General features: G+C 35.9%; 1 protein-coding gene across 3 annotated transcripts in view; it reads right to left on the minus strand.

The window, feature by feature from the left end:
* Window positions 1–544: 544 nt before the first annotated feature.
* LOC108347451 (glycine--tRNA ligase, chloroplastic/mitochondrial 2) overlaps window positions 545–15,517 on the minus strand; it is a 42,460-nt gene continuing 27,487 nt past the window's right edge. For 2 of the 3 annotated variants that reach the window (XM_017586697.2, XM_017586698.2), the window contains 13 exons: window positions 13,710–13,781; window positions 13,563–13,621; window positions 6,641–6,734; window positions 6,132–6,350; window positions 5,900–5,994; window positions 5,332–5,422; window positions 5,061–5,165; window positions 4,940–4,978; window positions 3,481–3,570; window positions 2,219–2,320; window positions 1,551–1,632; window positions 1,229–1,314; window positions 545–915 (listed from right to left, as the gene is read on the minus strand). In XM_017586697.2, the coding sequence (XP_017442186.1) occupies window positions 817–915; window positions 1,229–1,314; window positions 1,551–1,632; window positions 2,219–2,320; window positions 3,481–3,570; window positions 4,940–4,978; window positions 5,061–5,165; window positions 5,332–5,422; window positions 5,900–5,994; window positions 6,132–6,350; window positions 6,641–6,734; window positions 13,563–13,621; window positions 13,710–13,781 (1,233 nt within the window). In that variant the 3' untranslated portion in view covers window positions 545–816. Of the gene's footprint in view, window positions 938–1,228; window positions 1,315–1,550; window positions 1,633–2,218; window positions 2,321–3,480; window positions 3,571–4,939; window positions 4,979–5,060; window positions 5,166–5,331; window positions 5,423–5,899; window positions 5,995–6,131; window positions 6,351–6,640; window positions 6,735–13,562; window positions 13,622–13,709; window positions 13,782–15,517 lie in introns of all 3 variants that reach the window. The other variant, XM_052868488.1, reaches the window with a different exon arrangement.

The following is a 15,517-nucleotide window of genomic DNA, read 5'->3' on the forward strand; positions in this document are numbered from 1 at the left end:
AAAAAAAAAACGATGACCCACTTGAGGTTGACACACACAGATACAAAGACCAAATGAAAGTTTAAACCTAAATAAATTTAACAAAATTTAGTTAAAATAGTTATAATAATTACATTTATGCCAATGTCGCGGTTGCTTGCCTCTTGATTTTAATGCAATCCTAAATATTTTTAAATACGTACTACTATCCATATCATCATATAAAAAAATTATACACTTTAAAAAAAATTCAATATATATTTTAATTAGATAATTTCACCTCTAAAAATTATAAAAAACTTCTTTATTTAATAAAATAAGTAATTAAACTTCTCCATACACCACAATAAGTAAATAACTTCACTTTAAAATAACCATTACATACATTTTTTTAGTACCATTCTCACAAAAATTAAATATATTTTAAATTGTATTGTTTAGATGTTTTTTAATACTACTTTTACAAAATTATATATATTTTGAAAACTTTATTGATAAACATGTGAAGACTTGCTCTACGTATTTTTGCAAGTACCAATAAAAAGTAATAAACACAAAAATGATGTACAATTAAAAAGATATATTCGAGTATTAAAAAAAGTACATTGTCTTTTATTACATCTATGAAGAAGAATATTACAAATCCGTCATACGATAGACTGCTACAGAAATTTACAGACTCGTGGATTGAAAGAAACTGTTAAACCAGTGTGTCAAAATTCGACCAGAAAAAGCAAGAGGGCGAAAAAAATAGATAAAGCCTAATTGCTGAAGCACTTTTCGAGCCTAAAAAATAATATGGTCTTCCTGAGAAAGAAATAATCTTCTTACCAATCCTTAAAATCCAGGTAGAACAGTGAGGTCTGCTATTCCTTTAGGAAGATCAGCAATTCCTTTTAGCAAAGTTAACCTGTTTACTCTGATCTTGTCATCGTCCTATGATTCACCAGAAAGAAAACTATACTATTTATATACCATGATAGAGTTTACAGTTCAAAGCACAAAGAAACTACAAGATAAATCCTAATTTTATACCATGAATAACTTTTGACAGAAAAGCTCTGCAATATCATGCCCTAATATTTCTGAACAAATTTTATTCCTGGACTTATTTCATCTTTATCAGCTTTGTAATCAGTCTTGATCGTTCAATTCACATCGAAAATTATTAAAGTGCTTTTATTAAGAGTCGCCACAAATATATTAACGCCCGATATGGAATTATACAAGTACAGCAAGATTAACGTACCACCATTACAAAGACATTATTGAAGAAATCCTCAAGTGGCTGTATCAACTGACATGAAGTTTCTACAAAATCATCTATGTCAAGACCTGTATAAAGAAAAATAAGTATCATAATCATAATAAAGAAAATGAAAAAGAAATTCAGAAATGTGTAAAAGCGCACAATATATCAGCAATTCAGAATTTCAGAAATTAATTATATTAGATCTAGTGCCAAATTAAAAGAAAATTATATTAAGTAGATAAAATAAAAGCTAACACTATATCAGTAGATAATATCAACTATAAACGCAAAAATTGCGGGGCATAATGAAAAAAAATACCAGGATGGATACTCTTTTTAACAGACAAAAACGTGTTCCATAAAACTCTCTCTTCATTTGTCACAAAAGCAGCCTCATCCACCTAATCATGTAAGTTTAAGAATCAAGAGAAGATAAATGTCAAAATAATGGACATAGTTGAAGAGAAACGCAGAAACTACCCATAAATAAATGGTTTATGGGAGAAATATGTTTATAACCCCTATTTCTGTACTTATTTTCTCTTTTATACTATTTCTAAGAAGGTTGTATATAGTTAGGTTTGTATCGTGTAGTGATGCCATAACATTCTTTCGTTTGATTACAAAAAAAGATAACACACTAATAAAAGAATGATGTGAAATTTAATATGCATGATCGTTAAGATAATATCATGAACTCAACTGTTAGATTAATGAAATTTACCTTCAATAAAATGTTATTTAAGTAATTTTTACAGCTAGTGTAACGGATAATGGGCCACACACGAACATTCGCCCTCCCCTCTTCCCGTCCCCCACAAATGGTACTTTTCAGATCTTACCAACGAAATTTAACCACAATTCTTTCTCTTTCAGTTCTTAAATTTATTTTTTTAATCTGGTGGCTTTTATGTTATGCTTAACTCAAATTCGACAGTAATTTGGTTACCCCCTGTATGTTTACAATAAAATAAGAAAGATGCATACCTCCGCATGAAGTTCAACTTCCTTCCCACGGACAATTCTAGTTGGCCGGGAGTATGCTTCAACAACTTTAGGAAAAAGGTTCCCACTTGACAATTTTTCCATCTAAAACAACATTGTAAACAATCAGGAGTACATAATTACTATTCAAAAGTACTAAAGACTTGTGGTTATCACATCATTTAGCAAACCTAATATTTCCCATATTTGAGAAACACGTGACTACTCATATTACAGTCACATTTGGTCCTCAATTCCACATATGAACAGTTAATTTTCTATATAAATTGTAATTTGTATCCCTGCCAACTGGAACATTGAAATGCTAAACCAAGAATCTAAGACATGTCTAAAGGTCTGTTCGGAGGAAAGAATTTGAATTGTGGTTTAGATAATTCTAATTTCAATTCCAATTCTGTATAATTAAGAGTATTAATTCTTTATACTTGGAACAAAGAATTGAGATATGGAATTCCATATTTGAGCTGAATTAAAATTCTATTATTTGAATAGTTTAACTAGAATATCTAAAATTTAAAGTAATACGTGTGTGTGTGTATAAAATAAAATAATAGAACATTTTGGTTCTAATAATTATGAACAAGGAAGACATTCAGAAGTGTGAACTACAGAGGGATAAAACTTATAATTCAGACTACGAAATTACGGGCAGAGTTGATTGAGTACAAATTAAGATACTAGGACAAAGCTGATTAAGCATAGATTAAGATACCAGGACTATGGAAAATCAATTTTGTTTTATACCAAAAGTCTACAACAGAAGTTATTTATCTTGAACAGGGACTGGTGAAATTATACCAAACCAAAGAAAGAGATCTACACGTTTTCTATTGGCTTAGAAACAACTTATAGTTGAGTGTCAAGTAAAGTGTCATGGAAGACTTTGAAAAAATAAAGTGTTCGTGTGACTTATATCTAGTCTATACAATAGTCTAGATATATCAAGCATGTATTGTAATACATGCTTGACAGAAATAACTACTAGAGGAAAAAAATGTGGGAAGTGAGACTAAGGACTTTCCTACAACATAGGACTCATTAATCTAGTCCTGGATGTGCTTACAAAGAGCATACAAAAGATGATCCCTAATTGCTTGCATTTTTGCATTCGAAATCATTTAGATTGAGGAATCAAGGAAAGAGATTAACTCTAAACTTGAAACTTTCAAGACAGACTTTGAAATCAATTGAGCACACATCAATGCAATATCAAATATGGAGTAAAATGAAAGAGGGATACTTACTTTATATGCTGATTTTGCTGCAAGACAGGGAAAATTTGCTCTTTCAACAAGGATTGACCGCACAAACTCTGCATTCACCCCCTTGTCAACCTATTACCAAAATATTCTTAGAATGTGGATTTAGATTTAACTCTATTTCAAAAACCCACTAATAAGGTGAGATTTACACCCGCTTATATACTGTAATTTAATCATATTTATAGTCGATGAGGGACCTCTCTAACACATCAATTCATGAAACATTCTGAGCATGGGACTAGATATTTGTGAGAGGCCTCGAGTGATATAAGTTCTAACAAACCTTGTTAGAATAGGATCTGTTACTATCTTAGAAAGCGGATTTAGAACTTAACCTCACAAAGTTAACTTATAAGGTAAGGTTTGTATCCACACATGAGACCAAACATTGAATATGTAAAAGAGAAGGGGAATTATTTTACTGGTGACAACCACACCAATCACATTCTCATCACCTCTATTTGTAACAATCAAACTCCTTAAAATATGAAAGTAAGAAGATTCTAAAGATAACTTCTTTTAACCACTCTTGAGATGTTGAGGATATTTTTATCCTAATACCCCGCTATTTACAACTTACTTATATATATACTATAATTTGACTATATTTCTAGTCATTGTTAATCTCTAATTTGTAGCAACATGATAAAACTCATGAGACCATTACAAAGCATTATGCACAAATACAACAAGACTACGGCATGTTCTACATTCAAATATATCATTGAATAATATCTGCTGAGCAAAACATCAGTTTTCGACTATAGTAATGATACAGTTAGGATCCAGTAACATGGTATAGAACTTGAGTCCCACATTAGAATTTTTGGATACTAGTGTTTGGCAAGATGTTATGATCCAATAGAAAGAAATGGGACATAGTCCAACATTGGAAGCGTGAGATTTTTGTGTGGCGTTTATAAGGTGTTGGGCTTGCCAACTACAGTGACTAGCTTTTGTAGTGTGGTTATCCCAAGAAAGAAAGAATATACCAAGCGGTCATTAATTAAATTTTTTATCTGCAAGGCTGCAATAAAGATTCATTTCAAAACCTCCTATAACCGGTGCTAATGATTCTCTCTCCCTAATCCGTACAATCATCGACATGCATAAGCTCCAACACATTGATACTTAATATAAATATCTAGTAACTGGTTTATGTGTAAAGTCCTAGCTGTTTTAAATGAGAAGCAATTAATGAGTAAATATGAATTAGATTTTATACAAGACATTTTCTTCCCCCCAAAAAAAAATCAAAATCAAACCATTTGCACCCTCCTCTTCCCAGGCATACTTTATTTTGCTAAGAGAAATGTGAAAAACAACTGAAGTTAATTTGGCCATAAAGAAGCAAATAAAAATACTTACGGTAAAAGATAACGGTATGAAAAGTTTAATTGTAGTAAAGAAAAGGACCAAATATTATGATCATAATACCTACCAGAAATTGCTCCAATCTTCGTGTAACAAAGTGAAGTACCTAAAGAAAGAGAAAACTGTCTCATGAGATTTCAATCACAAGAAGCACCAGAAATTGAATTTATGAAATACTCTCATCTTACGTCATCGATTACACGAGGATCTACTTTAATGGGCTGGACTTCTGCAGCAAGTTCCAGGGCCTTTTTAAAATCTAGATTTTTATTCTTTTCCACCAATAGTTGCACCTGGAGTATAAAGTGCATCTCTGAGTGCAAGGAATTGTGTTTATAGATTTTCTGCTTAAGCTTTTAGCAGGAGGGATGGAGGGGGCAGAAGGGGAGTGTCGATATAAAAGGAAATACTTTAAGTCTTTAACAAATATTAGACAGATCAAATGAATGTTATACTTACAAGACCATATGAAATTCTTCGCAGACCAAATGGATCATTTGTGGAACTAGGTTGACAACCAGCAGAAAATAAACCTACCAGGCTATCTAATCTGCAGAAAACTATCATATCTCATAAGATTCAGATCTATGTTGTCAATATCATTTGGACATATTCCACTATAACATGCACCATAAACTGATTTCACATTGCAATGAAGAACATTCAATAGTAAAAGTAAGAACACTAAGGAATTAGCGGAAACAGGACTCCCTAAAGTATAGGACAGTTTTGTTGATTCTTTTGTCAATGTTATAGTCAAGATAAAGGAAAATTCTATTGTTGAAGTTATTAGGATATTTTAGAATAAATAAATTCTAGAAACTTTAGAATAGACAAGCTTTTTACTGATCTTATTCTTATCCTTACTTTTCTTTGTAATCTTTCCCATAGTATTTTTTTTTTGTTTTGAATAGTAATCTGATTGGTCAGCAAATATCTACAAAATTCTTCCAATTAAAATCACTGTAAATTTGAATTATCACTAAAATGAACAGGCAAGAGATTTAAATTCTGGCGTCAGCTCCACCTATCAGCAATTGCCAAAACTATGCCGGCATCACTTTCAGGAAGCGTGTCCCCAGAAAATCTAGGAAGCGTGATCTCAAACAAGGCCTCTGCAATCTGCAAGATGATAAGTGACAAGGAAAAGAAAAATTATGAGAGTACCAATCAAACATGATGCAATGAAGTTTTAAATATTGCAGTGGTAAAACATGACATTTCAGATAACCAAATACGGCAAAACAAAGTTAAACAACCTGCTCTGAGTATCCATCTCTAAGGGCATAGTGGCGGCCCATAATTCCCGCAAGTGAGGTAAATTCAGTGACAACTGCAGTGGAAAGATCAGACATTGCAAGAGAGGCAGCATCACGGATAATATCTTGCACATCTTCACTCATATCTAGGATGCAACTTAGTTCAGCAACCATGTTTTCAACACGAGTCATCTTATCAAGCATGGTCCCAAGCTTCTCCTGTTTCACCGTGTTATTCAAACAAGCAAGATGAGAGAGGTTAAGAGATATATTTTCAACAACTTTCACATAAAACTATTATTGTCTTATATCCTGACTTTCCCTTAATTCCTTCTCATTATTAACAGTGAATCAATATTTGACCTGATTTAGAAAAAAAACATGAGTAACGGAAAATGATAAATGCCTATTTATTTAATTTTCAAATAAGAAGAATTATTTTATATATATTTTGGTTAGTATGAGATTTACTTACAAGCACTTCAATAAAAGTTTAATTTGTAACTTACATGAAATAGAATGTTTTTCAGTTGTTTTCGGAACTCTGTAAACCTCTTACGAGTGTCCATCTCATAAAAGAACTTTGCATCTTCATAGCGAGCCCTACAAATATAATCAAAACAGATTTTGATGTGCCTTCTCCATTAAAGATAAAACATGAAATGTGCACATTACATTGTTCAAATACGTTAATTTTATTCTTAGTAATTGAAGAAATAGTATCAAGGCAAGTCTTGAATGGGCATGACAGTAGAGGCTATATCTCATTATATTCTACAGACTATTCCAGAATCAGAAACTTTTAAGTTGAAACACATGAAAAGTTTGAAGTATCATCTCTATTGCGCCCTGTCACAGCACCACATTAGCCTTTTGGGCTTGGAGAGTAGAATGCAGATTACAGACAAGCCAGCCGACCTTCTGCTAAGTCATTAAATGTGGTAGGAAGAATGGGGAGTGGTAAGGACTTGTTGAAATGTATTATGTTTTTAGATATAGGCTCTGTAGGAGCCTACTGTTTACTGTTTTATTGTTGATTACTGTTTCTCATTATTGTATAAGTATGTGTTTAGTGTGAAGATAATGATATGAAAAAAAGGAGAGTTTCTTTCTCTTAATTCTCCAAAATGGTATCAAGAGCCAAGCACCGGGGCTCTCTTCTGTAGACGCCATCAACCATCAGCCGCCGCCGTCGCCGCCGTTTTCGCCATCGCCGCCGTTTTCGCCGCCGCCGCCGCCGCCGTCGCCGGTACCCCATTTTCTCAGGAAAATTTAGGGGTTTTGTGCGCCTCCGTGAGCGCGACCCAACCCTGGTGGTCGTCGTCCCTGCATCTCCCTCACGCGCCGCTGCAGCCCGCCAGATCTCGCGCGCGTACTGTTCACGCGCCGCCCGACGCTGGTCGGAATTTCACCGCGCATCTAGGGTTCCGCTCGCCTCACTCTCCTGAGCCTATATCTTACCTTACTTCCCTGTTTCAGTGGGTGTAATTGATACCTAGGGTTTTCTCTCTCCCAATAGTTGAATATCTCTCCAAGTCTGGTTCATTTTCCGATCTGTAATGGCATCTACTGCAATTAATTCCTCTCTATCTGCAACTCCTATCATTACATCTGCAAAACTCAACTGGAAAAATTATTTATCTTGGTCTTCTGCAGTGGAATTATGGTTTCTTGGTCAAGGACACCATGATCATCTAGAACAAGATATCTCTATGGTTCCAGATGAAGAAAAATCTCAATGGCAAAAATTGGATTTTCAGTTATGCGCAATTTTGTGGCAGTCAGTGGAACAAGAGGTTTTAGATATCTTGAGACCCTATAAAACATGTTCATCATTCTGGAAAAGGGCAGAAGATATTTTTAGAGGAAACAGGTCTGACAAATTGCAAGCCCATTGACAATCCCATGGACCCAAATCAAAAGTTAATGACAGATCAGGGTGAACCTTTCTCAGACCCAGAGAGATATAGAAGACTAGTTGGAAAACTCATTTATCTTACCATAACAAGACCTGATCTTTCTTATCCAGTTGGAGTTGTGAGTCAATTTATGCAAAATCCACATGTTGATCATTGGAATGCAGTATTTCGCATTCTCAGATACATAAAAGGAAGTCCAGGACATGGACTATTGTATGAGAACAAGGGAAACACTCGGATCGAAGGATATTGTGATGCAGATTGGGCTGGTAGTCCAATTGATCGAAGATCTACTACAGGATATTGTGTTTTACTTGGTGGGAACCTTGTATCTTGGAAAAGTAAGAAACAAAACGTTGTTGCTCGATCTAGTGCTGAAGCTGAATACCGATCTATGGCTCTGACTACATGTGAACTTGTGTGGATTAAACAACTTCTTCAAGAATTGAAGTTTTGTGAAAATGAGCAAATGAAATTGTACTGTGACAATCAAGCAGCTCTACACATTTCCTCCAATCCTGTGTTTCATGAGAGGACGAAACACATAGAAATTGACTGTCATTTTATTAGAGAGAAGTTGTTGTCAAAGGAATTGGTTACTGAATTTGTCAATTCTAATGAACAACTCGGAGACATGTTGACCAAATCTCTAAGGGGGCCTAGAATTCAATTCATATGTTCCAAGCTTGGGGCATATGACTTATATGCTCCAGCTTGAGGGGGAGTGTTGAAATGTTTTATGTTTTTAGATATAGGCTCTGTAGGAGCCTACTGTTTACTGTTTTATTGTTGATTACTGTTTCTCATTATTGTATAAGTATGTGTTTAGTGTGAAGATAATGATATGAAAAAAAAGAGAGTTTCTTTCTCTTAATTCTCCAAAAGGACTGAACTATCCTAAGAGCCAATATCACATTGTTTGAGAGGTCCCAATATCGTGTCAAAAAGCCAACTATCATAAGAGCTTAAGCTGTTGAGAGAAATGCAAATGAATGGCTTTACAATACAACAACAAAACAATTCAAATAAACAAAGAAAAAAACAATATTGTGTAACTTTTGATAAAGGCTTACTCCAATACCATTTTGTTCGCATGTATCACAGCCTCATTTCAAATAGTATGGTTGCTTAATAAATGTTTGAAGTTCACTAAAGATATAAAATTATTCAAAGGTCAGTTAATAGCTTAACCTTTATGGATTGGTTGGTCCTTACCTGTTGAGAAGTCCCACATCGCCTACCTCAATTATTGGAGTGAAACTTATGTGTGTGTGTGTGTATATATATATATATATGTATATATATATATATATATGTATATATATATATATATATATGTATATATATATATATGTATATATATATATATATATATATATATATGTATATATATATATTGGACAACTCTACTTAATGTTAGTCAGTTTTAAGTAGAAATATAGCATGGTCTCAAAGCCTCTTAACTCATCTTGATAGTTGTCTATTCTGATAGGCCAGCTTTGTTTGGTAGGCATCTGTGGATGAGTGGTGCTGGAAAGTCCCACATCATTTGTGTTGTAATTTGAGATAATATCTTTAGAATCTTCCTAATTAGAAGAAATAGATATATAAATTTTTATTTTATTTTACTTTCCTAGTTTCCCTATTTCTCTTTTTAGGAGAATTAGATTATTACAAATAGAGAGTATCAAAATGTACTTTTTATGATTGAGAATAATAAATCAGTCTTAATTTCCACTTGGTATCAGAGCTTGTCTGATCTACTTCCGCTGTCTTTGTTGTCCGCCGACGGCCCCCTAAAAATCTCTTTTTTAACCAGTATCTTCAATGGACAGTCCTACTCCAGTTTCCGTAGCCAAGTTTATGCTTATGATCCTTAGATCAATTGAGTGTCTTTCACAAGAGCCACCTAGAATCTTCATGACCAACAACAAATTGGTTTCCTTTGATAACAGCTAAAGAAGTTGTTCTTCCATACTTTGGCCCAGTAAAATTAGAATGGGTCCTTCTCTAATGCCCAAATGTTGGCATTCTCATTGGCTTCCATTCATATGCACCCAGAATCAAAGAGACCTAAAGTCTTCTGGGAACCCTAGAAAGGCAACTGCCTCCACTGAACCAGCCGTTGCCAACCGCAACCCAATTGATCTCCACTATCGATCACTGCCTGCCACCGCCGGCCACCGTCGCAGTTTCGACCGGTGACCAGCGGATCTGGATCGTCTCTTCAAGCGCGACCTAACCCTGATGGTCGACGCGCCTCTTCTCGTGTGCATGTTTGTCACGCGCCGTTGTCCCAGTGTCGGAATCACACCGCGACGATTCCGGTCGACTCGTCGGACCTCCTCCTCTCTGTTATGACCCTCCATAGCTGCCATTGCTACCATCTTTGTTGCTTCACAGAATCTTCATCTTCCTCGCAACACACTTCCGCGACAGGTTGACGAGGATCCATCTCAGCCGCGAGGAGGAGAGGATGTCACCTCGCGTTTCCACTTTGTAACTACTGCCCTTTGCTGTTCTCTCCGATGCAGTCAGCCGCCGTCGCTACCGTCACAGTCAATTGTCATTCCTACCTCTACTGCTTCCGCTATTTTCTTCTCCATTCTGAAAGGTGCCATCCAGTTGCACCTGAAAATTGATTCGCTGAAAAATTGTGAAGAAGGCCTCCGATTCCAAATCTGTAGGGGGGCCTTAGCCTTCCATTTTCCCTCATTGTCTGTTTCCCGGACGTTCTCAAAAACCACTTAGCTCCAGAATTTACTTCCTGACGTCCTCGGGCAATGGGCCACCGCTAACTCCATCGTAGTCGTCGTAGTCACCAGTAGCATCGTCGAAGCCGACATCTTCAGCGTCGGGGAAGGAAACGGGGTTGTTGTCAACGCGGACTAAGACGCAGTTGGATTGAGGAAAAGATGGGTCAGAGGCGTCGCGAGCGATGAGCTGGAAAGTGGCAGAGTTCTTCTTGTCAATGAACTTCTTCTTCCTTCCTCCCATTCTGCCTTCCAATTGTTTGAGGAAAGGAAAGACACTAACAATTACGAAGTGTGTAAGTGTTTCAGTAACTTCTTGGGCGGCAATGTTTGTTGTGTTTCTTCCGTCATCTTCTCCATTGAGAAGGGTTCTCTGCCTTCATAGGCTTTCTGTCACCACCAATGGATTTCTTCTTCCTCTTTCTTGTGCGGCACTGAGTGGTGCTTCTTGCCGACGTCTCTCACGCTTGTGCCGCCGAATGCCCTAACACCTATGGCCAAGCTTGTCTCCACAATTCTGTGATTCTCTCTTGCAAGTGTGATGTCCCCGTTGGCCTGTGGCATGAAGGGAAGTCTATTTCTGTAGCTGTAATGTTTCAGTCAAGAATTCATCAGCCTTGTTGGCGGGTAGCTATAATGAAGGGGAGTTTATTTCTCTTTGTTCTGCGAAACCCTAGGTCGTATTTTAGATCTATTTTCGTCTCTCCTTTCCGATCCTCTTAATTCGTCTTCGATTAACGATTAAGGATGGTGTCGGAAGAAGGCCGCTGCCTCTGCCGTCGTCGCCGCTGTCGTTGCTCGCTGCACGCTTCTGCATCGCCAGGCCTCCCTCTCGTTTCTGTGTTCTGGTTTGGTGCGTGCGTTCTGGTTTATGCCTCCACCAAATGACCAGGACCTTTCCTCCCCCTATCACCAATGGGTTCTCACTTCGTTTATGTTTCTCAAGCAACAGTGCTTCGTTTCGCTGCTACCACAGTCGGCGTAGGGGCAGTTAGCCGTCGACGCAGTCAGTCGCCGTCACCGCAGTCAGTTGTTGTAACCTCTGCAATTTGTCGATGTTGCCTCCATAAGCTGTCGTATTTTCTTTGGTCAAGATTAAGAGTGTCTCGTGAAGTGCACTAGTCCTTGTTCTCGCTGTTTGCCGTGAGGGGAAATATTTTTCAGCCCCTGCAGAAAACTTTCTTTTTGGGCTAGAGTTTAGCCCTTACTTCTTGTGATACAGTGTTAAGTATCACCTTTTTGGAGTAGTCCAGCACAGAACTTTGGACCTCCAACCTGTCTTTAGCCTTTTGATGCCATCATAAGTCCCAATCTTTGGTGTTTTTTTGGTTTCCACCAATGCTTTGTTATAACAGCTCACTGAGGGTTGTTCTATGAGACTGCCCGTTGATTTGGCTTGTTCGATGTTAGGGGTTTCAGATTTGTCCCCAAGTACGAATCAGTTCTCACCAGTTCTTCCACCTTCACGTTCTGTCATTGACGTGCATATGTTGTTCAGTCGTGAGGGGAAGAAAAGTTTCAACTGCCGCAGGGTAGTTAGTCCCTGAAGGTTTGTTGTTGTTTCAGCCGCTGTAGGGTGGTTAAGTCCTTATAGGTTTGTTGCTGTTAGCCACTGCAGACAGTTCAGTTCCTGCAGGTTTGTTACTGTTCAGGGCAGTTAAATCCCTAAAGGTTCGTTGTTGTGAGGGCAGTTAAGTCCCTTAAGGTTTGTTCAGGGTGGTTAAAGTCCCTACAGGTTTGTGGCTGTTAGCCTTTTAGTGTCACTGCAGGGTAGTGTAATCCCTGCAGGTCTGTTGTTGTTTAGGGCAGTTAAGTCCCTGAAGGTTTGTTGTTGTTTAGGGTAGTTAAAGTCCCTACAGTTTGTTGTTGTTTGCTACTGGAGGCCCTTCATCTGTTCTTGTTGTTTGTTGTTGTTTGCTGTTGCAAGTCATCATTCATTTTTTATGGAAATATCCTTCGTCCATTGCTGTCCAAGTTGAAGTTTCATGGTGCTAGTTCTCCCTCGTCCATTGCTGTCCAAGTTGAAGTTTCATGGTGCTACTTCATCCTCGTCCATTACTGTCAAATTTGGTTTATTGACGTTCTCTACAATTGAGTTTGACTATTTCAAGCTTGATTCATACAATATTGTATGATCCAGCTTGAGGGGAAGTGTTGTAATTTGAGATAATATCTTTAGAATCTTCTTAATTAGAGGAAATAGATATATAATCTTTTATTTTATTTTACTTTCCTAGTTTCCCTATTTCCCTTTTTAGGAGAATTAGATTATTACAAATAAAGAGTATCAGAATGTATTTTTTATGATTGAGAATAATAAATCAGTCTTATTTTCCACTATTTGCCTCAATTCTCGGAGTTTGGATTATATCTGTTGGATAACCTCCTCTAATGCTAATTGGTTTTAAGATGAAATTTACCATTTAAGGGTATTAGATCTTTGAGTCAAGTAGTCAAGAGTTTCATTCATGTTGCTTCCATTCTTCTAAATGAAGTTAATTTCAGCACAAACTAGAGTGGAATTGTGTATTTTCTCAGCTTCACGCCTAAGGAGCACTGTGCTAGAAAGATAAAACCATTAATGTATCTTTACTGTTAGCTTAAACAGTAAGGAGAGTTTGCCCTTGACAAAAGCCATCTAATACAACCAACAACTAATAAATGTTTGATAACTCGTCAAGGACACCAAACCCAGGAGGGGCCTGAGCACCTCTTTTTCAATAAAATATATATGACACGATAAGTTGAGATAAGAACACCTGAGCACAGCTTCATTTCCTTTCCTCACAGTAGTCTCATCAATTGCTCCATTTGCAACCTGAGAAAATACCATTTCATTTAATAAATAAAAATTTCAAAACATGAAGCTACTTATTGTAGAGGACTAATTAATGGAAAGAACTTACAGCAACGAAATAAGGCAATAATTGTCCATTCGCATTACATACAGCAAAATACTTTTGATGCTTTTGCATAACCTGCGGGCATGATGCACAATAGTTAGCTTCTATTTTCAATATTCTTCAAAACCTGACACACACACAAATATATATATATATATATATAACAGAACAGGAAGTGAGTGCTGAAAACCACTAAATTGGTGCAACCACAAACTGCTGAATTTGACATGGTGTTACTGATGAAAGCTTCAAGTTATATAACAAATTCAATACTTCCCCATGACCTTAAAGATGCCCCACAGAATCTTGAATCTAGCCTTCATCACTGCTCTGCCAACATTCCTTGGTAATTTCATGCAAACTCTTCATTACATCCGAAATTGTATTAAAGTTTATGTACATTTTTAAATAAAATTTGCTTTATTTACAATTATTATCAATTTCAACTATCCTTTTATCTTAATTTAAAGTTTTACCTAACTTGGTTTCATATGATTTCATATGATTTCATATATTTTGTTACAAAACATATCATATAATATTGAAAAATACATACCTAATTCTCACTATTTTGAATCGTTAGACCAATAAATCAAGAATTGGTCTGATTTTAAAAACAATAACATTTTTAGTTCCATATTAGAGATAGTTTGCTTACAATTTAAACACATTTGCAAACTCAGCCACTTATTGTCAATTTTTTGTCCGAACTTCTATGAATAGGATTGACAATAGTGACCTGCTACAAAAGTGCAGGCCTCTCATTGTTTTTCTCCCAACATGTCTGTAATGTGCTGTCCTAGTTCTGTTGTAATTTTTTAGTGCAGCAAATTTCTCTAAAATAAGTAATGATTAACTTACATCTAGAAAATGTCCAACTGCATTCACTTGAATTCATGGTGAACTATATGTCTAAAATATTAATTTTTACTTCAATAGTAGTTAAAAGTAGATGTATGTAATTGTTTAGAATAATTGGTGCTGTTAATATTGGTTAATTTTACTTCACAAGCGCAGGCCTTCTTTAACTCTGTACTTTTATTTGCTTTCTTAATGAATTTCCTTTTCTTAGTATTTGATCTAAGGATCTAATACAATCCCTATTGAATAAAAAACTGATATTAAAAGTGAAAATGTACATACAGAAAGAGTTGAAATTATGTTACAGACACCTATATATAGACTAGAGAATTACAATTGTCATGAAGGAAAAACAGAAAATGGAAGAGTGACGTATCTAACTCTCAGTACTTAGGGTAGAATAACTTAATTTCATTCATTTATGCCAAGCATACATCAGTCATGTGAGGCATGGAAGTAATGAGAAGGAGTGGAAAGTGCATTGTAGAAAGAAATTTAAAAATATAAATAATTAAGTTAGTTGGGGTGAGACTTTCTGAGAAAATCCATATATAGTCTTATCTTGTGGGGTGTGGGGAAGGAGAGTTTTCAGTTGTTGTGAAAGGGAATGCCCTATGTAAAAGGAAGAGATTTCCTTTGTAAGCTGATTCTATGCTCGGAGTTGATAACTACTATAATAATACAGAAAGAAGAATCTTAGTATATGTTTTTCTCTATCTTCTTTCTATTCTTTGAGGAGGCACGTAACACATGTACACAAGGCTGGCAAGCTAATTTAGGAATATAAATAAGATGGTTTTCCAATAATTCTCTTCAAAATAAAAAAGGGCACAATTTAGATATTACAAAGAACAAGCAGAGAGTAATTTTGCATATTGCAACATCACTTCTAAAAGTAAATAAAAATAAGAATGCGGACATCATCCGTTTTAAAAATAAGCATGCCCATG

The sequence above is a fragment of the Vigna angularis genome, chromosome 9 (assembly GCF_016808095.1).
Source record: "Vigna angularis cultivar LongXiaoDou No.4 chromosome 9, ASM1680809v1, whole genome shotgun sequence".
NCBI lineage: Eukaryota > Viridiplantae > Streptophyta > Magnoliopsida > Fabales > Fabaceae > Vigna > Vigna angularis.